Consider the following 24510-nt stretch of genomic DNA (forward strand, 5'->3'; position numbering starts at 1 on the left):
TGAAAAGGACTCGGAGCAATTTTATTTAAATAGCACAACGTTTGAGATGTTTACCACCCATTTATTCGTATATTGTTTGGCAGGATGGTGGGCAGATAGGTCATTGCATGACCGCGATTCAGAGTTACATTTTAATCCAATCATATTCCATATCCGTAAGCATACCTCTTGTAAACCATGCCGAAAGTGGATTCATCATGTGCCATGATTGTGGGATTGAAATGCTAAGCAAACACAAACATCAGACCTCAGGGGTAGCACGATCGCTGGTGGAACCCTGGTTATTGCAATATCTCTCTCTGATTGGCTCAAATTGTGCCAGGTGAGATGACCTCTTCTCTGGCTAATGGCACTAAGTGTGTTCCGTGCCATCCCTGAAATGTTAGCGTTTGCTTATGGCTTACCAATGGCAGTCTGAGATATTTTCTGTCAATGACGTTTCAGCCAACCTTTTCTCGAGAGGAAAAGGTTGGATTACAGCCATAAAACTGCAGCATATATCCATACTAATATATGCATATTTGGATTAAAAAAAAAAAGTACAAACCATGGCAATGAAGTGAAACTGGTGTTTTGTTTGTCCGCGCAGATAGATCCCAGATCCCATGTTGTAGAATAGGTTGAGGCTGACCTTCACAAGCCACCATAGATATTTAGTTAAACCTGGTCCGTGGTCCTTTGACTGGGGGTCGATGTGAAGCGCACGGACCTTCCTGATCACTAAACTATGTGTTGGGAGAATCAAACGTATAGTGGAAACTCAACAAGCAAACAATAAGAAAAAAGAAAATATATATCGCTTCGACTTTTTCTTTAGCTTGTGAAGCTGTTGTTATGTGCCATATGAATTGCTTCTTCAATGCCTCATATATCCCTCCCCCACACACTGTTCAATTCAGCATTTATATGCAAATAGTGATACTCATTTTGTACACTTAATGAGGGAAGAGGTAACCGGCCATGTATATACAGTGTGATGATACATTTAAAAAAGAAAGAAAAAACAAAGAACCAAACTCAGTGTGCACCGTTGTAATCATTCATCGTACGATTACGATATTTATATTTGTTAAAGACATACTTTAGATTGTGCCAAGTAAGAAAATAATTGCTTTTCCACATTTACATACTGCTCCTTGTTTAGTCTGGTATCAGGCTCTTTTGGCTTGACTGTCAAAGGCCAAATTAATATATTGTTGGATGTTTAAGCTGCCAAAACATCATTACTTGTTGGTAGCTTGTAAGTAGTATGATCAAAAATCAAGTTCAATACATAATATAATCATCATGCATTTGGATAGTGATAACATGCATGATTTGCACCTGAGAGCTTAGCAAATGTGGCATTGTGGATCACCTGTTTCTGCCAACAATTACATATGACTTGTAGTCCTGCTTTGTATACGCTTTATACTAAATGAATCAGCAATGGAATAAACACTACAAGCCGACTCCCAATGACTCCTAGCTTTTACCCTAGTATAAAAAGTTTGGGTCGTTACCTAGATTTAAATAGAATAAAATTGATGTTTTCCATTTACTATAAGAAAGAAAAAAATGGTGCTGTACTACTGAAATCTTGGGAGTGAATTAAAAACAAAACAGACACAACACACACTCAAAACGTTAACGTCAGTCACACTGGGGTACAATGTATTGCTATCCCAAAGGAGGAATGCCTGTAGAAGTAGAGATGGTTATCAGACTCCGGAGACCCCGTCTTTGACCAGGCATTGTTTAGTTGTGTGTAGATTTTTTGCATTACGACTCATGGCTTTATCATTGGCAATCATATATACATATATATATATTGATATATGAACGATGGCAAACGAAAGACTTGGACCAAACAACATCGAGAACACAAAACTAAAAAGTGCCAGTGACCCCCCCCAGCATATGGCGTCTGTCGTGATGAGGAACACTTTTCACACACGAGAAGAGAACCAAACTCAAAGAGGAGAGAAAAGTCGCCAACGAGACAAGGAACTTTATCGGCCCCTTTATCGCGTACAAAGGCGTCAAATGAGATGAAGGATTAAGACCTTGCGAGGAAGGAAGGGTGGGGGATGGGCCATCACTTGCCCTCATTTGATATCGGAGTCGAGGGGGGGAGGGGGGTTGGCGGATGCGACACACGATGGCAAGGTGGGGGTAGGGTGTTGCGCAAGAGTGGCTGGTGGATTTTCTTCCTTCTCTACATTTTTCGTATTACTATTTTTTTTTTCTTTACACACTGGTGACGACACACAAGGTGGATCCTCAAGTTAGTTTTTCTTTTCTACACGTTGGTGGAGATCTTGTACTTGGGGGACATGTTGTTGTGGAACCAGATGAAGCTGAAGATGACGCCCATGGTCTTGGGGATGCTCTCGTCGTAGGCGAAGGTCATGGCCTCGTGCAGGGGCACCGTCACCACCTCGATCAGCTCGCCCTCCTCCGGCTGCCCGCCGCCCGCGCCCACGCGGTTCTCCTCCGACACCTCCGCGTAGAACATGGTCTGCTTGGCGCCCGTCACGCCCACGCCCGACCTGGGGTCAAGCAAGCACGCACGCACACACACACAAACACACAAGCGGAGGCGCGCACGCGCACACACACACACACACACACACACACACACACACACACACACACACACACACACACACACACACACACACACACACACACACGGGGGGGGGGGGGGGGAAGGACACAAGCAATTGCAATGCCATATTTTAAGAGCCTTTGGAGAAACGGGTCAGTGCAGTTCACAGAGCCTGTAACGCCAGCAGCCCTGGGTACGTATGGAGGAGCAGCACCGGGCCCCAGCACAGGCCTCATGAGCAGAGATACGGCCCTGGACTCTGACTTTAATATATCCTTATACTTTGTCGTACCGTTATATTGTTGTGTATGCTTTGTACTACATTATATTGTGTACTCGATCGATGAATGATATTTTTAAACATTAAAACGATAAAGAGCACCAACTAAAATATTATTAAGATTATATATATATATATATATATATATATATACTTCCAGATGTAAAACATAGAATTCTAGTGTATCTGGAGTGAGACGCTGACCTCTGTATGCCTGACACCAGAACATGGGGGGGATGGCTACATCTTGCATACTGGTCATGGGGGCAGAGACAATACATGTATCCATGTCCTGGAAGTCAGCCAGCACACAACAGGCGATAGACACTACCAACACATCAGGGTGACTCGGCCAGACAAACCATAAGCGTGCATGGGGAAGTCGTCAGTCTTCGCTGTGCGGGTGTGCGGGTCTGCATGTGTGTGTGTGTGTGTCCGCCTACGCCTTGTCACATACTCAGCCAGAGAAGTGTGAATGTGTGAGCTCGCCATTTACACCCCATGACATTGCCATCAAAATCAAGTGAATTGCTACACAGGAGTAGGTAGGTGTTAGCCATCTTGCTCAGGGATACCTAGAGGGAGACAGTGCACTTTGGGGGTCGAGCCCGTCCCTTTTTGGCTGAGAGACTATCTTGTCCTAAGTATGTGTCCCTTCATTCTGTGTAGTTACAGCGTAAGGACGATCGTGGTAACGTGGACTGCATTACCCACAATCCCCGCATGGAATCGCACTTCCATCCACAGCTGCGAGCATGTCCCCAATGTGAGCACGAAACAGGTCTGATCCGGGGACACACACACACACACACACACACAAACACACACACACACAAACACACACACGCGCACACACCTGTAAGAGGTGATCCTCCGCAGCTTGGCCACAGGCACATCGTAGCCGCACTCCTCCAGCACCTCCTGCCGGGCGATCTCCTCCAGGGAGAGCTGGGGCTTGTCCACCAGGCCGGCGCACAGCTCGTAGGTTACCCCCACCGCGGCCGGGGGCCGGCCCCCGGCCGCGGGGGGGGAGGCGGACGAGGAGGAGGAGGCAGCAGCCCCCTCTTCCTCGGCCGCCGCCGGGCCCTCGGACGACTCCTCCACGGCGGCGGCGCCCTCGGCCGAAGGAGTGGTGGCTGCGGAGGCGGCGGCAGCGGCCCCGCCCTCCTCGGCAGTCTCCTCTGAGGGTTCCGGCGGTTGCTGCTTGGCTTTCTCCCACTCACACATGTACACAGCTGTTGGAGAAGGGGGGGGGGGGGGACGACGACAGACAGACCGGTTACCGTTTCAATGTAGGTCTCTTTTGAGGAAGTACCTGAACTACACCTGCGCCAAACAAAGACCTTCAGGTACGGGATCGGCCCCGGATGATATCCCGTGCCCTTTGTTGATCTGCCAACGTTGGTTACAAGACAATGACTGTTCCTGCAGGCATACCGGCCCCCATGAGGCCTACCTTTGGTTTTATGTATGAAGCTTCTGTCAATAAAAGAAATGTATTGCTCGCTTTATAATCCGATTTGTTTCTCATTTGTCATCATCGGTAGAGCACGACTACCATCCATGTGGCGGCCCGACATAAAAGCACATCTGCCGCGGTCTGGCCACCATGCCGAATCACCAACGGGACTGAACATTGGGGACATGCTCAATGACTGACCGCCTCTACAAACAAATTATATATCCACAATATGAATACAATGTGCGCTTCCGTTCATGTCAGCCTCTGCCTTCAATTTGACAGAAGAAAATAGGCTACCATGAGCTAATATACTATTATATAGGCTAAAATGATATACCATAAGCTCCTCGTCCTCTTAGCTGCAAGCAGCTAAGAGGACGCTGTGCTGTGTTGGTCACAACTTCTTCCATGAGGCCATCGCTCATGAAAACATAATTCTTATCTGATTGTATTACATGGCAGTAAACTCAAGCATATTGCACCTCTATTGACCGCTTGGGTCATACTCTTTGTATCTGCCTGCCTTTTTTTTTTCTCACAAAAATCGACATCTGTCACGTATGAGTGAATTTCTATCAATAAGTCTGTGGAGCGCTCCATCTTTCAGAGCGGTCTAAAGTGATGCTTCACAGACTTATTGACAGAAAGTTGCTCATACATGACAAACGTGGATTTTTGAGATACAATGGCAGATAAAAAGAGGGTGGACCGAGTTGTCCGTAGAGGTGTAATATTGGTGAGTTTATCATCATTAAATGCAATCAGCTGATAATTTAATGAATGGGTCACTCAAGGGTATTGTGACTCAAGAGGTCGGAATTTGCGAATTAACTCTTAGGGCCCTATCTTGCATCCAGCGCAATTGACTTAATCACTGGCGCATGTGTCGTTGCTAGTTTGCAACTGGCGCAGAGCGTTCTTTTCCCTCCTGCGCCACGCGTCGGTAAATTAGGGAATGATCTTGCGCCCCAAGGGGCGGCTCGGCGAAAGGAGGAGGCATGTTCTGGCGCAAACGTTCCCTTGGGCTATCTTGCTATTTTATGCGCGCATGCGTCGCTTGTGCACCTCGCGCATACGATTTGCTTCTCTCATCTACCTAGCCACACATTCTTGGTAAATTATTTGGGAAAGAACAGCTGATACAGCGGTAATAAGTTGTACTTTTAAATAAATGCATCTGCAAACACCGTACATCAAACACATATTTTCTTGACACAGACATCTTGTACATGCCCATAACTTTTAGGATTGATGAGTATTTGATCGTGAGAAAACATTGTTTTACCGCGAGTGAGTGCTGAAAAGGATGAATGAATGCGGGCGCGCGTGTGTGCGTCCATCTGTTTAAACACACGCAAACTAAACATGTAACGCATAATACAGTCCATGGCAATGTATATTAACGGGGGGACACATCATGCATATTAGGAACGCAAGTCGATAACGATAATGCATACAATACTGATAAGAAACGATGTTGATAATGTATTGTGTATATCATTAAATAGAACCACAGTTACCGCATATCATATGTTAAATCATATACGAAATTTATTTGAGGACTTTGAGGAGTATTTCTGAAGTTGTGGACGAAAACCTTATTCCATGGGTGAATCAGGCCATATTATTTGGCCATAAACTGAGCCATTTGAAGTTTGGAATTCATGTGCATCTGTCTCATCGGAGACTGCATATGCGCTGTCAAAGTAACAACTCGTCAGATTCAAATGCGCTCATGGCTCTTAAAGGGGATGGGAGATGGCACTCTGACACTCTATTGGTTTATTGCACGTTACGCCCAAACCACACCTACGGGTAATGAGGCCACTTCAGACCAACCCTTTTTAGATATGCGCCGGGCGCTAGAGTCTTTTTTCGCGCCGGTAAACTAGCGACATCGCCGTAGAACCGCCCACAAAGCTACTTGCGCTTGGCGCTTCTCACTTGCGTTTCAGACCGTTAGAATAGGGCCCTTAGTCACTTGCGGTGTCTTTTGATCATGACAACACCCGCATCGATAAAGATACTGGAGAAGGTTTGGACCGATTTAAAATAAGAATACATGAGGATCTGTGAGTGATACCTAGATGGCCTAGATGATACCATAGAACAAATGCATCAACATTCAACTAAGCAGTACAGCGAAAAGGCAAACAAGTACTGACAAAGAGAAACCTTTTGAAGAGCGACTGCCATGATATGACATCTAGTGTTGAAACAGTTGGCATTTTACATTTTAATCTAAATCGTTTCTTAATGCTGCCAAACTTCTAGATTTTTTTGACTGAAATTGTGAATCCTTCTAGACCAAGGGTTTAGAATGGGCTCTACTTAAAAGGAAATGAGAGGATGGTGCGACCGCCGTTACACAAAGGGCTATCAAACAAACAATTAGTACTTAGCATTTGTAATTAGTATTTGTTAAAAGCAAAAATAAAATGCCACTCGTTTTGATAAACAACGATTCCAAATATGTTGGAAACCTTTGGAAATTAATTCAAAGTGTTTTCACAACAAGCTACTGTAACTGAGCAAGTCAATGGAAGCGGCTAACGTAAAGCACTTAATAACCCAGCGTAGTCCTCTACTGGACGCAAAATTATGAATTTGGAATTACAAAACTTGAATCTGCGACAGGCAAACGCCAATCTCTGCATATCTGGGTACTGAAGGTCGGACTAGCTAAACATCTTACATATCTTCCTTAAACAAAAGTTACTTTTAAAATATGACAAGTTACATTCATGTTAAAAAAAAACATTCTGTGAACGAAAAATACATTTAAACCTAAAGGTAGACAATTTGGAGCAGCCATCCCGAGGCATTTGGATTTTGAAAGTATCAAACCAAAACAATCCCAGCCCTTTCTTCAGGCGGTCATTAGCTCACTAGCTAAAGCAACAGGGGTGTCTATCCTTGTGGAAGACTCATGTCATGCCCGATGAGAGCATGGGCAGAGTGGGTGCAGTTAGCGGGGTAGTTAGGTAGACAGATAGGCCCGCCAATAACTTAATTAGGGCCGAATGAAATGATTGGATAAGCTTATCACAAGCCTGCAACACCCCCAAATACCAGGTTTCTTGCTTATTTTAGTCATAGCTTTTAATTGATGGATAGCTTTTAGTTTCTAAAGAGAATTCCAACAAATCCGACCAACAATGCTTCTAAAATAAAATTACCAACCCTAGCTTTAACAAATGCTTGTGTTGTATTTATGGACCTGTGACTATTGCCATCGGACAAAGGCCAATTCCCTATTTTACAACAACAAACAAAGCCCAGCGATGCCGCCACTTCCTTGGATTTAGTACAGAGTGCGGCGTGGAGCGGTCCCAGACGAGGGGAACAAAAGGCAGGGCCGGCCGGCTTTGTCACAGCCTCTCCTGCGGTCTATTTCGGAGGGGGCATTGTTGTAAAGGTCTCCTAGAATAAACAGCAGCGGACTGAACTGTTGTCGTCGTTATTTTTCTCTGGGCATTGTACGGTGGCTGCATTCCTCTCAGACTGCGGTATATGCTCCATTACGTTTTGACAGTAAAACAAAAAAACATGTAATCAATAAAAGCATGCAGACAGGTGAGTGTAAAGCTACAGCTCCAGTCCGGTGAGGATTGAAATCGACCCGGAGGGTGAAACTGATTTCTATTTTTTATATCCGACCTAGAGCCATACCATGGTCCAGGGTTTAGCAAATCTTGCTTCACTGGTCAACAGTTTGGATGTGTTACAAATAGACATGTTGGTTTTATTTTTACACGGTACTCAAGTAAATGATCAATCGATCCCTGGGCCACTATTGATTCAAATAAGAGATAGTAATGGCGGAAACGGCTATTTGCATCTGCGCTGTTTATTTAGCCTGCCTGTTTATTTTGGTCGTTAGGCACCAGATGCCCCATCTGCATCCATCGAGCGCTACGTGCAAGGCTACGGGCACAGCCTACGTGCACAGGCTAAAAACGAGTGGTGAGAAACAGGGGGTTCCTATATCTGAATGGCCTCTCAGACTGAAGTGTCTGTGATCAGAGTACAACAAAACACAGGATGTAATTACTCAGATTACATAAAATGTGTGTGTGGTTGGATTTATAAGAATGAGTAAAGCAATAAGGGCCAAGATGTTATCTGCAGGTGGGGTGTATACCAAAGCACGAATAAATTATTTCAACCAGTTAATAATCCTTGTTTTCAATGTCAAAAAACAAAGACTCCAAGCAAAGCACGAGTGACAACTAGAATCTATCAATAGCTGCAGGAATTAAGACACCTTCGAATTTTCTTCAGAAGCCCAAAATTATATAATCTTTTTGATGGGCTTCAGTTTGAAACATGTCCTAGTATATAAGAAAATACATTATTGATGTCAGTCTGGTGCCCAAGATAAATAAAAAACAGTGATTAATAAATATATTTCTCGCTCTAGATTATCAGATAGGTTACAATAAAGTCAATGACAGTGTTTTAGCACCATAAGCAGGTGTAGGCGGCCAGATGTTTGACATTTTAAAATGCTTTTAGAGAATGGTAGGATGTGATCATACCTGGGCGGAACTGCTTGACCAGGACAAAACAGTGTGAGGTGGTGTTGAAGATCAGGACCGAGACACTGGGAGAGGGCACAGAGGGAGGAATAATACATTACACTGAATGAGAACATTCAAGTTGAAAACTTTCCAACAACGTGGTATATAAATAAATAGTTAAATCAAATGAAAATAAATCTTTAATTTCTGCATTACAATTCCGATAATTTGCCACCTGCAGATCTGAGTTGTCCTTAGATTGTTTCAAATTAATGAAAAAGATGAAAATGAAAATAAAATGGATTTGTTAATGCTATGGATCAAATTCAGATCTTTAGCAAAACATATCTGAGGAAGCTTATTGGTTTGCCAGTAGGCTACCATCTTTCACAAGCCATTTATTGTTACTAAATTAGGGACACTCGTTTTCGTATGTTTTCACTATGTAACCTCTTTTAAACACATTCATATTTACTTAAAAGGAACGGTTGTGCTACCTATGAGATGCATTTTTTTTTTTTAAACCATGCGGCCTCGACAGGGTTGATTAATATTTAGAAAGAATTTTGACATTGTGCAATGAATCACTCATCTTAACCACTGTCTCAACGTTTGCCCCTAAACGATATATGTGGGCCGTGGGGGCAGAAAGCAAGAGGGGACCAAGAGCTGTGGCATCGGTGAAGTGTGTGTGTGTGTGTGTGTGTGTGTGTGTGTGTGTGTGTGTGTGTGTGTGTGTGTGTGTGTGTGTGTGTGTGTGTGTGTGTGTGTGTGTGTGTGTGTGTGTGTGTGTGTGTGTGTGTGTGTGTGTGTGTGTAGTGTTGTTTTTGTGGGCGCTGAGACTTGAGGCTGGAGCTTTGTGTTGGGAAAGCGGATGTGTCCGGGGAGGCAGGAAGCCCAGCCCCGTCTTTCCCATGGTGATAGAGACATGGGGGGGGGGTGGGGGAGCATCTAAGAATAATCATGCTAATTTGCAGGGGAACTAGAGCTGATAGTGGATTTTCCCCTCCCTTTCATGGGAGGTCCATTTTAAACGATAATGGGGACGTCCAACAAAAATATCACTCTTTTCCTTCTTTGGGCATCGTTGCAGGGGTTAAGCTTTTGTGTGTTGTTTTTTTATTGCAAACTTTGTTAAGGATTATCGACAGCCATTGAGAACCAAAGAGCTGCTTATCCTTCAGATTGGCGTGCTTGTGTTTTCACACTGGGGAGGTGACAACCGGCTGGTCTGTTTATACTTGTGGGTATCCGACACATGCCTCTACATGTAGGTGGGCTGCTGGCTGTCTGCAGATAAGGCCTGACTAATCAGCCGTCTGTACTGATTTGCTCAGGTGTTGACATGAGGAAATAGAAGGGCTGGAGACTAATAAAAAATTGGCCCATCAGCCCATTCTTGTTCTTGTTAAAATAACTAAAAAGATCAGAAAAACCAAAGTTGGACATCAGAAGCCAAGCACTTGAGATTATTGGTTCACCCCTAGTCATTGACAAACTTAGATTATTTGTCATTCAAAGTGACACTCTTATCTTGTGGAGCTAAATGTGGAAACCACTCTCTAGGTGTCCATCCCTTCCACCGGCGTTTGCCCTGTCAATCAAACCACTTCCCTTACTACAGCTGGTAGTGGAAAGGAAATCCCACTGACCACTGATCTCCTGGCCATTTTAGTCTAGATTTTTTAAACAGCATTGATATAAGTATGGATCAAACATTGAAACCAAACATAAATAGCATTGAACGATTCCAACAAAATTACGCAAATTACAGATATTGCCTCAATCTCTGATTCCTGATGCCATTCAACAACCAAGCTTAGACCAATTCGAAGGCCAGTCGAGGGTGAAAATCAAAAAAGAAAATCTGGAACACAAATACTTAACATTTCTACCCCTATCCCAGCTTACGGGCTAGAGATACTGACTGGAGGGAGGAAACACACACACACACACACACACACACACACACACACACCCCCCCCCCCCCTCCCCCCCCCCCCCCCCCCCCCCCTGAGGAAGGCCTGGATCCTGTACTACAGTTCCACACCATTTACCACTGTTCCACCACTTGTCTTGAAAACATGAAAAGCAAAAAAAAAGCAAGAAAAAAAAAAAGCAGGACCAGAGCAACACATTTCCGGGCTAATGGTTAAACCACAGCACCGGCTTAACGGACACTCTGCACCATTTCACGCGCCATTAGGCCTCTGAGCTTTCTCTGCGGGCCGGGGCGGAGGTGAAAGGCTGTGCCACGGAACACCTCGGAGAGACACATCCGTTGTCCTGTGGTTTACGTCGGGCCAGGTCGGTTACAGTCCAGACCGTCTCTTGTCACAGCTCAGTTGTTCAGTAACACTCGTGTTATTACAGCTTTGTTAAATCTTTGTTTCGAAGAAAAAAAGGGAAAAACACTTAAGATTAAAAAACACCATTATTATTTTTGCGGTTCTATTTGATGCCATAGTATCCTGTGCTTCCCAATATATTTGATAGTACCAATATGCACAATCGAGCAAAGCAGGGCGCATGCATGTACGTATATTCCCGCCACAAAAGGGCCAACTCATGGGCGAGAGCCATGGACACGACAAAGGACAACGACGAGAGACGGCTGCTATAACGTATGTCCTCGGTGCCTCTAATGACCTTACCTCTAGAACATGACCTCAGGCACAAAGTACACACACACACACGTATTTCATGGTTATAGAAGCCGTGGTGACATCTTGAAGAGCCAAACTTTAAAAGACGCGTTCATGAACACTTTGACTGACTAACCCTAGTTAGACTAGGTGATTCAGGCAGTCTGCTCAGAGGAGCAGAGCGAACCTCCAGATGACATATTAAAGGAGTTCTACATCAACAACCTCTTGACCTTAGCCTGTTAGCTTGGTTCGAAGCCATTTGACATCTTCTGCCAAGCATCTCCAAAAACAAAACCAAAAGAGAAAGAATTAGGAAGAAAGATAAATACTGAAGGAATTTAGTGTGTGTGTGTGTGTGTGTGTGTGTGTGTGTGTGTGTGTGTGTGTGTGTGTGTGTGTGTGTGTGTGTGTGTGTGTGTGTGTGTGTGTGTGTGTGTGTGTGTGTGTGTGTGTGTGTGTGTGTGTGTGTGTGCGGCGTGACAGGTTGCGGGGGGCCTCTAAGCCGGAATGGCTGCCAGAGAAGCAGCTGGATTTACACGTTTTATTCTCGGTTCGCTGACGGCTTATTTTACGCGCAACACACTGTAATATGGTCCCGTCGGTCTGATCCCACCTCTGTGGGCGGGTTTGACAGTTGCATTCGAAAATGCCTTTTCGAAGTATCCCCATCTGCTGTTCGCATCTGCACACATTTGAATAAATCTGAATGTATGAACCCAGTCTACAGTGGAGCCTCAAGAAAGAGCCTTTAGCAGGGCGAGGGGTTAGTGTCGGGGGGAGGGGGGGACCCGGGACCTCCCTAAGGGGACGGTGACGCCATCGCCATAAAAACATACAAGGTTTAGAGCATCGACACAAAAGTGTGACATTTCCCACGTTGAGGCCACAACAGAATCCCCCCCCCCCCCCTCGGCTTTAAGTGTCCCATAAAACAGAAGCCCACGTCATTATGTCATGTGTACGTTCAGCACCGTGGGGGGAGGGGGGAGTGATGCTATGCTACAGTTCAGATGTACCTGCTGATCCCTTTTATAATGCTGCCGGTATTAGAAGCGAGCAGTGGGCCATTAAGGGGTCAGTGTGAAAGGGGCATTAGTGTAATGATGCAACCCAACAAGATGCTCGCCGCAGTGCCTCGCGTCTAGTGTCCGGTGTCGCGATGGCTGCCACTAGAAAAATAATAGCAATGCATTAAGGATCTGATTGCAGTGTTATTTTGCGCTAATTTCCAGCCACAATTTGTAAGTTATTATATATATAACGACCTATCATTTGTCAATCATACGAAGGGAGCCTGCCAAAAGGAACGGACACAACAATGTGGCAGGATAGTTGTCCCTTTATATTGAAAAAAGAAGAAGCTGCAATTCATGTAGTTATTTATACATTCATGCTGCCCACTTGCGCATGAGGGTTTGTTCAATGGTCACTCGTGTAGATCTGTCTGCAGAGTGTGTCCTTTCATCTCAATGAAAGGAGTGGTGCATGTTGGGCCAGCTCATCCTACGTGGCGTCCAGGGTTGCTGCTTTGCAACGCGATGGATGATCAATAGAAGCCATTTACCTGTCGTGTGTCCGCATGAAGTCCCAGGATTTCCTCGTTCCATTCTGTAGAGACATAGTACAAAACATGAGGATACAAGTATGCTTAATACACATGCCTGAGATTGTATTTACATTTTTGTTGAATACAAACGAGGAGCTGCAGTGCAGTACTTTAGTTAGTTCCATTGATGGATATGTCAAGTAACCCTTCAAGGGGCTTGTGTTGGTGGACTCTTGTCAGTGTAACCGCATCAACCTGTGCAGTTGAACATGCATGTTATAACTCAATGGCATCTCATTAGCTCACAGCTTAGCAGGATATATCAGAAAGACCCTGCATTCAGGAGTTAACAGTGAAAGGAAATTCCAGACAACCAAATACTGAAATGCATCTCATGCTGCTAGTCCACTTGGATGACTCAGTCTGTTAGTCAATAGATGATACGCCCTCAGTACATTTCCATCAAGCCAATATCTATGCAGGAACAGGTGCAAGTCTGGCAAGGAGCTATTCCTTACGTAATGTGTTAAAACAACACATCAAAGTTTTTTTTCCTCATACCAAAAATAGGACAAAGGTGTAATTATGTAGAAGATGTTCATGAGCCTTTATTGCAAGCATCACAGCACTCTGCAAAAGCATCTTAGGACTGTCAAAGATGCCTGTTTTGGATAATATTTCAAATCATTTCAAATGATAAAAGGGCCATGTCATTTGGAATGATTACATGATCTTTAGAAACCTCTTAGTATGCAACATACGCCAAAATATAATTTGAATGAAAAAATATTTTTGGTTTACATACTGAAATAACTCATCTATGCCATCGTATTCTTTAGTCCAGCCTAGAGAGTTAAGCTATGCCTATGGCCCGCCCACATCAATCTTACAGCACAGCGATGACGGACTTACAGCCTAAGCAAACCGATTGGCAAATACAAAAGATGTGTTGTGTGAATGTGTTGAGAGAAAGGTATTCACATAGCACCTGCGTATTGCTGCCTGGCACTTGGATTCTCCCATATATTTGCGAGTTTAGCTGAACTAAGATTAACTCAGAAGTCGTATTTGTGTTGGGTTTGAGAGTGAAATGTTCACTGAACAAAAACAATGGAGCGCGGTCCTAATTGAGGTTACCAAGCCCTGCACACAGTCTGTGTGTATCTCATCAAAGATGTGAATGGTTTCGAAATATCTGCTGACTCTACACTTTTTCAAAAGCAAATAAAAAGACAAGGCATGGAAAACAAATATGCCTAGTTTGGGAGACATACAAAAGGATGCAATATTTTGCACATTTTGTATTCCATGTTTTAAAAATGTCAGAAACGGTTAAAAAATGTAATTGAGTCTTTGCAACTGTTGTCGGTTTCATTGACATTCAAAAAAAAAAAAAAGGCAAACAAATTTGTTCCACCTTCACAGTGAGCTGTTCTGATGCTCTTATACAATGCACACTAAATAGACAATGTCACATAAAAAATAAATAACCTAAGCCTGTCCAACAGGGCCATGGAAAAAGTGAGCGTGGTACAGCCAGCTTGTGATGTACTAGAGTCTTGAGAATGAGGAAGGACTTGTTGGTGCCGTACACTCCTCAGGTTAAAGAGCTGGGCACAGGGTCGAAAAGCAAGAAATGAGAAACAATTGAACCGGTTTACTGGAGTATTAAATCATACTTCTTGAGCTGCAGGAATGTAATGCACGCGAGGGCGCCAGTGCCCGCTGAACGAACGTCCTGAGATCCGGTCAATAACGTGTGTCACAATCAATATAGAAGATTTAAAAAAAAAAAACAGACAAGGGGCTAGCGATTAGTCCTAACCTTTCAACCACTCCCGATTTCGTTATGTCACACTGAATGTATGAATGAATGGAAATTGATCCGGCTTTGATTGGTCAATGGTAATGGGGTCAAAGGTGGGGTTAGGGTTAGCTGGCTGTGCAAGAATAGGCACTCTCTCTTTTCGAGAAAATGTTTTTTGGTCATTTAAAAAAATATTTAAAGGTTAAGGTTGTGCATGTGTACATGTTCATCCCTGTTGAATGAAGGTTTGAGTTCTGCACGTTGGATAGCTTCCTACACACAGGGTTATGGGGAGAAAATGAGGGCTGAGTGGATGAACTGTAATGATGGATGGTGCTAAACATAGCCAGAGGACATGGTTTAACGTTCTACAGCACCATGAGGAAACCATCTGGTTTGCTGGTGGACTTTTCGTGGATTTGGCTTCGGAAACTTTTGCTTTCGGTTTTCAAACGGAATGTCGGTACTAGGAAAACATTCACATTAATGAAGCAGGTCTATCCCTATAAAAATAAAAAAATGCCCCCCCATCTCCTCTTCCATTCCGGTGAGGTAACAGCTGGCTAGTTGAGGGCGGGGGGGGGGGGGGGGGGGGTCTTTGTGCTAGTAGGTGGGAGGGGGTGACACAATGAGTTCTTTGCTTTTCAGGGGTGGGGGACACCGCAGCGAAAGATCAAAAGGAGACAGAAGGCCTGCACCGTTCTCCAAGGAGGGGACAAACAGGTGGGGTCCACCGGAGTGAGCCCACCTAGCAACACAGCTGCTGCCGCCGCCGCCGCCGCCAGCCCCGCCGGCCCCGCCGGCCCTCAGGAGGGAGGCTGGGCCCGCCGGCACCCATGCGCACAGCCAGGGGCCAGGGGCCAATAGTACGGCCCACGTGTTCACACCCATCAGGGCTACGTTTCCCTGGTGCTTCATGAATTCGAATACAAGGTCCTTACAAAGTCATACAAGTTGCTTGTATATGTTAGAACTAAGGAATGTATTAATTGAAGGATGACTGTTGTCGTTTTATAGTTGGAGATTAACGAGCACGCCTATGTAGTTGTATGTTTCTTAAAACGTGTATATTTTTTGCGTTTCACAAAATCATATGGTCACATTATCACGGTAGGAAATCAAATCAAACCGTAAATGGGGGCCATAGTTCTGCGGTATTCTGTTGCCCACACCACTTTAGTGGCCTGACATCACTCACAGATGGTGGGGTTCCCCTCATTATTAGGGCCACTCGCTGTGGGGAAGGGGGGGGGGGGGGGGGGCAGTGTATGTGAATATAGCCCAGGGGTGACTACAGACAATCATGGCCCACTGTGGATTACAACTATTAGAGATAAGCCCACGCTGGAGCAGGGAAGAGGTTGTGTTTGTTGGGAGGTGTGGGGGGGGGGGGGGGGGGGGGGGGGGTAGGATGGGGAACTTGAACATTAATGTGGTCTCTTAGGAACCGGGCATGAGGGGACAGGCTCCAGTGTTATCAATGGGGATTCTAGAGTGGCCCGTGTTTGTTCTCCGTCTCTAGCATGCCATTGTGCATCCATGTGTATGCATGGGCGCATGCACTGACACATGCATACTCATTCACACACACACACACACACACACACACACACACACACACACACACACACACACACACACACACACACACACACACACACACACACACACACACACACACACACACACACACACACACACACGTCCAGCTGGCAGCTGTCGTGGAAAAGAGGAAAAAAAAATCAATCAATTAAAACTAAATGTGTTGCCTCTACATAGAATAGTGTTTTAATTCCCACCATGTGCTCTCCTATTTTCCCTGGGAACAAATCATTCTAAGTGGAGGCGGCCTTCCCTTAGCCCTGTTGAAAGTAAAAGCATTAGCTTCCATGTGCTGTGATAACCTAATAAACGACAGAAGGACAAAAGGGTACAGGCTAAAGCACCAAACATGGGATGATACAACAACACCGCCACATCCCTACTAATAAGGGAGAGGCAGTACTCGAGGCAGAACAGTTCCCAGATAAAAAGAGACTAAATCCAGATCATAGGCCTACATACAAACAAACAAACAAACAAACCGGTGCTTATTAGCCAATTCAAACTGATTCATACATCAGAGGGGTAATTAAAACACACACACACACACACACACACACACACACACACACACACACACGCACGCACGCACACGCACGCGTCTGGGCTAGGCTGGTATCTCCAACCAGGCAAACACAGCACCACTTTTAAAGAGACCATTTTCCCAGAGGGAGGTCTGCATCTATGCCAAATAGTTTGTCAGACGACACACATTGTACTGCTAGGAAGGGTTGTTTTTTATGTGCTACACACCTTGCTCACTAGGCTGGTGAGGTGCAATAACCCAATGTGGTACCTTTGACTGTTTATAAGTTAGCCAACGAACATGCTACACACTCATTTTCTTAAGGGAACAGCGGCTACTCTCAATATTGTTTATGCCTTCTAAAGTAGTATTCTCTACGATTTCCATTTTGTTCCCTTTGGCGACACCCTTGACAATAAGCGGACAAATTTCCCAGCGATACAAAGAGTGTCGCCACAACACCCAGTTCGTAACATTAATAATACTAAATTAATAATGCTGCACATGCAAGGGCTTTCATCATTGAGCCAATCACTATCGGGTTGCCTCTTTCCGCGATAGATTGTTACTTATAGACATTTATTCACATGGAAATCAAATCTTAGATACTAGCAAATTAACATTAGACTTCAATATATACGTTTCTGAAGTATCCCCATTCCCCATGCGCCAATCTTTGACATTACATGGCCTCATGCTTGCTCAGTCGCCTGCTTACAACGGCGTCTCCCTGCCACATGACACGAGATAAATAATTCAGACGGTGTGTGAATGAATGGGACACCGTTAGCCCGCGGTGCAGCATTAGCACGGGGAGACAAAGACACGTGCATCCCCCCCTGACCCCCCCACAGAGTCAACATGAGATAATCACCTGCTCTGGGGCCGTGGGGGTGGGGGTGGGGGTGGGGGTGGGGATGGGGGGGGTGCAGGGAGGCATCAGAGGGCTAAATGCTGCAGAGGGCCTCTTATGCGTTGCATTACCTGGCCCTCTTAGCCAGGAGAGACACTGAGCAGAGGGGGCGTCTGCCCTACAGGTGACCGCCGCGCTGCAGATGTGGTGCAATTACAACGCAAGGACGGGTAGTAATAGGGCTGGCCAAGATAATAAGAGGATTGTTTTCCTGGCAGGAGAGTTGTGCACCTTTATTGCTTTAACTGCCAACACATTCTGGAAGTATGTGCCTATTAAACTAGATTCACCGAGTTTCAATATGTGTCAAAAACTGCCTCTCTCAAAATAACCATGTGGATTATATAATTATCTGATTTTTATCAGATTGTGGCATATCTATAATCCATAAACCTTTAAAGTTCCGGACAAATCCCAGTTTCATTGAAGTGCTCCAATTGAATGACCATAACAGGGGATCTTCCAACGTTTCAGAGTTACCCAATGTAGACCTACTACTATCAAATAAACCTGCAGGTTTGTTTGGCATTAATTCACAGGCATTTATACAAGTTACTAAGTCACAAAACATAATTGCCAGCAACTCTGTTGGACCGATTAACTACATCTAGCTGCTTTTATTCACACACCCTACCCTTCCACCTATGACTCCGTCCCATCAATAAATCCCCTGTGACAATACACATGCCAGTTTAGATAGATTAGCAAAGCAGTGGAGCACATACAGAATACCACCAGTAAATGATTGAACGAACCAGAAATAAGCAACAGCCGGACAGATGTTTAGTAAGGAACAGGGAGGAACGACAGATGTTTACATGAGCACAGTGGTGTAGAGCGACACACAAATAACAATGGAGGACAGGGGAACAGCAGGTGAATGAGGCAGCTGCTGCAGCCGCTGACCAACCTACTGAAGCAAAGTCTCAAGCCTGCCCAAGGCATAGGTGTGACTGTAGACATCCGCCTGCAATGCAGACAAATTTGAGTGTTTATCGTAACAAACTGGCTACATCACTGGCTGCTGACGGTAGCAAACATCAGGAATTCTGCATGTTCTTTTAAACATTATGATGGATGTGTAATAGAGAAGAGACTAAAGAAATAATGAGTTTTGGGCCACTAGTCCCACAGGAGGTGAGTCTAATACACTATGCATTGTGGGTTAGGTTGTGAGCTCGCTCAATCCTTTGTGCTTCTGCTAATGTCGAGCTTGTGCAAAAGTAACAATTAACGCAATCGCCAGCTCCCTCCCACATCGTTTTCCACATGACTAATGTCCCTTTAATATTTATGCAAATGATAAATAATAGAATTTCAAAATGAGTTGATTTTCAAGAAACATCAGCGGAAACTCATTAAATGGGGGTCCCAACTGCAGAGATTGTATGCGTGCCTGTATTTGTGTGTTTGCATACTATATGCGTGTGTGTGCGTGTGTGTGTCTGTGTGTATGCGTGTATAGACCTCCTGAATGGAGGATGGAGTGTGGGTGTCAGCGTGCAGCAATGTGACTCAGTGATGCGAGCGCTGGTGGAGGAGTGAGGCGTCCCCAGAGAGCGCACACAGAGGAGACACAGGGAATGGAGGTAACCTTGAAGAGCTCCATTTACACTATGCCATTCCTGTGCTCTCTGACACAAACACATTCATCCTGTTAGTTAGCTGTGCGCACAATGAGAATCCAATGCATTCATGATACCTCCTGTAATGAACGATGCCATTTTCCCCACACAACTACTAGTTATGGTGCTGATCTATTGGTTGCAATTATTACAAAGTTTCTTTCCCTAAATAATTTTGCTAATTGTTTTGGACACAATACCTCAATCCAGTTAACAGTGCTGGCCATCCATCCATTGTGCCACTGTTGGAGGACTTCAGCAACATCTCTCATGGTAAACAGATGATGAGCGATTCACACGATACCGCAGCCACACTCCAGGCGACCTCTCCATATCGAGCCTTCAAAGGTCCTTTCGGAGAGCTGAAACGCTACCCCAGTGTTATCGGGACATACTACGCAATGTTTACAGCGGAGGGAAAGGGCTGAATTGTAGGGCTTATAGCTAGTATACAACCTCTGAATTACCACCTGCTTATATTCTTTCAATTCATATTGCATACTGGATGTTCAAAGTAGTTTCACATTTAGCTACTCTGTATGCTTGAAACTGCTTTTCCCCAAATCAATGTTATATGTTAATTTTATAAGGATAACAAGTCCAACAATGAAGCACTTCTTCCTATGACCAAAACCTACTGTACAATGGCTAGAAAAGGCTGAGAGGCGCTGTGTGCCACCACTGCAGTGCAAAAACTGCATGCAGTTCTCTGTTTTAACCTTGGACGAACGTACTGTACATGTATGTTGTTTATCTTTCCAGGTCCAGCATATTCAAACCATCCCAGTAGGTACGTTATTTATCCCTGAGGGAAAATGATTTGCAACCATCATGTGGTTTATAATTGCTTAATATACTTGTGTGCAGCTCCTGCACAGGCGACCTAACGTTAGCTGTTGTATCGATGTAGTAGGGTCAAGGATCCATTCATGAACCCTGTCCTTTCTTCATGTGATTCGCGTTTACGTTCCTATGATCAAGACTAACGTGGGATCCTCGCCATCGGAAAACTAGCAATGAAGTCCCTGCACGTAACACCGCTAACCCATGATAACTGTTCACCCTGTTCCTAACGTAAAGCATGTGCTTGTGATGATGCTGGACCACCAAAAGCTATGCAGATAGCTACCATGCTAATCTCAGTCTTCGCCATAGCCGGATTCATCTTGCAAAAAAAAGCACTATCTGCTATACTATATTATTTAACATTATACAGTCGGACCCACTGCATTACACAACGCTCACAGTGTTGACCACCGCTACTGTCATCGACGGAGAGATATGTTACCGGTTGTCATGATCTGCTAGTGATAGCTAAGTGCTAAACGAACGAACGTTGGGTTAGCACACAGCATCCACCAGCCACAGTCATCAATAGTGTGCCCACTATCAGCGCAGAGATAATGCGAGTGGGCTATTTTTTGGACTCACCTGATTGTAGTGCAACCTGAATGGTTTCAAATAGTTAGAGTTGGTACATGGCACGACTTCAATGTTGTTGATTTCTTCCATAGTTTATGCCTTTGGTGAGGTCGGTGCGCCTTCGATGCTTTTCCCACTGCACTCACAACGACAACAACTACTATATAACACTATTGCAAGTCACAGCGATGGAATGCTTACGGAAGCCTCTGGCGGACAATTATTTATTTTTTTCGGAATATTACATTTCATGGGGCCGCTTCATGCATTTCTAATAACACGTGACATATTTTGTAATTTTAATCATTTGAATATGATACATTTTATTAAATGGTTAGCAAGTAGACATCTACATGCACAATTACAAGTAAACTACAGCCTGATACATTTTTATTTCTGTATTAACCAATTCAATATCAAGTGGCCTACCAAGTAAAGACCATTTTTTCCTAATTTAACTATGCTCTTATTTAAGATTTAAACTATAGTTCATGTAAAATAGTTGTTATTGTTCTTCCTGATTTATTATGGGATGTATTTGTTCATAGATTTACTAATTCTTTATGGCTTTGATCCTTTCTAATAGTGAATAAATGGGCTAGGATGTGTCATGCTTTTTCCCCAAAAATTGAAGAGCCCTAACGTCATGCTTTCTTATCACTCATTACCTGATTGGAGTTATCTGACGCCCCTGCTTGGTCTTAGATGATTTATGTATTCGACATCCAGAAGCAAAAACATGTGGCTCAGAAAGATGCTCAGGGGGGAAAGGGCAAGTGTACAGGCTGAGTAAAGGCAGACCCCAGCGGTAAGCAGTGGCTTTGCATACCTGACCACTAGATTGCAGTTCAACAGTTCAGAGAGCTTGTGGAGCCAGAATAAGACATTGTATCTGGTGCATATTACAGTTTAATTACCAGCTACGAAAAAAATAACCTATGTTTCATTAAGGAGGAGCATCCCTGCAAGTATGGTAAATAAGAACATGGTTAGTTTAATTTGTCAAATAAAAAGGTTGTAAATAAAACGCAGGACCAAATACACACACATATATGGTATATTTGGTCTTTTCATACAGCCCATTGTTGTACCTTGTAATCTGGCACAACAATGTAATCCTTGATATTAATACCTAGGCTTTCTAAAGTCAAATATTGGAAACAACAACACAGATGAAGCATATGATTAGTATATACTCAAATCTTGTCCCAGGTCTGGCAAGTGACATGAAAATCTGATGAAAGTACGATGGCTGCACCCTACTCATGTTCAACAATTGGGGACTTTGCTTTCTAACACATCAGTCAGAGAGGAGAGAATAAGGAAAGGTGGGTCGTGAGGGGCATAACCTCTCTTATCAGCTCAGCTCACACTAGCTAAAGGGACCCACCCTGCTTACAGCTGATGACTAACAAATAAGATGACGGTGGAAAAGTGCCGATGATGTCACCTGCTCCCTTCAAGGAGAATGCCTCAAATAATAATGGGAAAAAGAATCACAATCTTTTAGTGAGCTCCGATCACGATTACTTCGGACTTCCTGTACCGAACAAGCCCCAGGGCTCCCTCGCCCACCACTACACAAGGACAGGATGTAACACTTTTGCTAGCTGATTTACATCTAAATAAATACACCCCCCCCAAGACAAAACAATGTGCGGACCCCACAAAGGGGAACAGGCGTCTTTCTTCTGGGCAGCTCCGATTTATATTGCCCCGATCCGGGCCAATGTGCAGGTCCAGATAAGCTGGGGAGGTTCCCCGCCGCCTGGGAGCATTGTACTGGAGGAGTCACTGGATTTCTCTAGTGTGATGCCCATTTTCACAAAAAGCCCCCTGGACCACACTCAGTTCATGGGGTCAAGGAACTGGACTGAGGTGTAGTTTAGGGCGCTGTTGTGTTATTTTTAAATTGTGAATATGATTTGTCTCAATAAATGATGCCATCATTACCTTCTATGAGATTGGATAGTCTCCATCAAATATGTTCTGGCCATCGAAAGAGAGAGAGAGAGAGAAAGAGAGAGACACAATCTTACACACGCATACAGAAACAGACTTGACTATCTATCTAATTATTAGTGTAATTATAAACACATTTTCAAAGGAGTTTAATGCAATACATTGGGTTGATCTCCTAACGTTGCAATAAAGAGATAACCTTGATATTCCAGTGTGAGCTTTCATCTGATTATTGGCTCTTTTGAGGGACAGAGTCGAACATTTACTGTAGAGGCCAGAGCGTTATCTGCCCCTCGGTTAGGGTCAGTGGAGTGGGCCAGGGGTCGGGGGACACACACGCTGGTGCAGGGCCCTCTTAGTCCTGCACCATTAACGTCTGCAGGAGGCGGATGGAAGCCAGACTTCCCTGAAGCTTAGGTGGAAGCCTGCCTTTCTAGGTCACTAAGGCCTCTGAACCTCTTCCTGTCTGTAGTTTAATGCCCATCCTGTTCTCCCTGTTCTCGCTGTGTCTCTATGTCTCTCTCTCTCTCTCTCTCTCTCTCTCTCTCTCTCTCTCTCTCTCTCTCTCTCTCTCTCTCTCTCTCTCTATCTCTCTCTCTCTCTCTCTCTCTCTCTCTCTCTCTCTCTCTCTCTCTCGCTCTCTTGCTCTCACTCTCTCTCGCTCTCTGTTTCTCTCGCTCTCTTGCTCTCACTCTCTCTCGCTCTAGGTCCATCGTGACTCGGTCACACTGGAGTTATTCACCATAGTAATCCCGGTTGTAATCCGTGGTACCAAACCACAATGGTAAACAGCAGTCTTTTCAACAGTCTTTTTGCTATTGCTGATATCACATCATCACAAAGTAACAAAATAAAACAATAGTACTGCTACAGTCACAATACCACTTTGTTGGCACTCAGGGGACAGCAACGTTTTTTATTTATTTCCCAAGACAGGCCTAAATATATGGGAGAAAGAACGAAGCAAACTGAAAGGCTGACTTAAAGTGTTCTATCCATAGCAGTTTATCAGTCGGTGTCAAGCAGGGGAGGACGGAGAGCAGGGGCCCTTGGTGGGTGTACAGGGGTCCCCCCCCCACGCACACTTTTCCCCAGAGAATGCACTTAGCCATGGTGCCGGCTGTACCTCTGCTCGCAGTCCCAGGGTGTTCGGTCCAGTCTAGTCTGCGTGGTCAGTCGCCACTCACCTCCTACAGGAGACAGCGGCAAATCCTTCCACACGACAACAGGTTTCACAGGGGCCCCGTGTCTCCAGGGGGCCCCCTTGAGAGCCTCCGAGGCTTTTAAGTGGACTTGAGCCAGCTGCAATGTTGTTGATATATATATATGTATATATATATATATACTCAAAGAGGAAAATTCATCATTTGAAAATAAAGTGTGAGGAATAAAATAAAAGTTCTGTTATTTGTTGTAAGCACGTGCTAGAAAAAGAATTGCCGAATATGTGATTGTTCAACGTTGTGTGTGTTGCGCGCATGTGTGTCTGAGTCCGTATGTTGCAAGCTAAACTCTGCTGATCACTAGGCATGGCACAATGCAAGCAGGTGCGAGGCACGCCGACGTGGTCGCTATGGTTGGGGCTTGTAACCAGGTAGGATCTA

General features: G+C 44.6%; 1 protein-coding gene across 1 annotated transcript; it reads right to left on the reverse strand.

Annotated features, from left to right (window-relative positions):
* Positions 1 to 21158, reverse strand: nudt14 (nudix (nucleoside diphosphate linked moiety X)-type motif 14). The gene is made up of 5 exons (XM_030345452.1): positions 20954 to 21158; positions 13068 to 13111; positions 8874 to 8938; positions 3727 to 4105; positions 1 to 2531 (listed from the first exon to the last, which is right to left on the reverse strand). The coding sequence occupies exons 1-5, from the start codon at positions 21032 to 21034 to the stop codon at positions 2282 to 2284; spliced, it is 819 nt and encodes a 272-aa protein (XP_030201312.1). The 5' UTR covers positions 21035 to 21158; the 3' UTR covers positions 1 to 2281.
* Positions 21159 to 24510: the final 3352 nt, after the last annotated feature.

Source organism: Gadus morhua, chromosome 21 (assembly GCF_902167405.1).
Source record: "Gadus morhua chromosome 21, gadMor3.0, whole genome shotgun sequence".
Lineage (NCBI taxonomy): Eukaryota > Metazoa > Chordata > Actinopteri > Gadiformes > Gadidae > Gadus > Gadus morhua.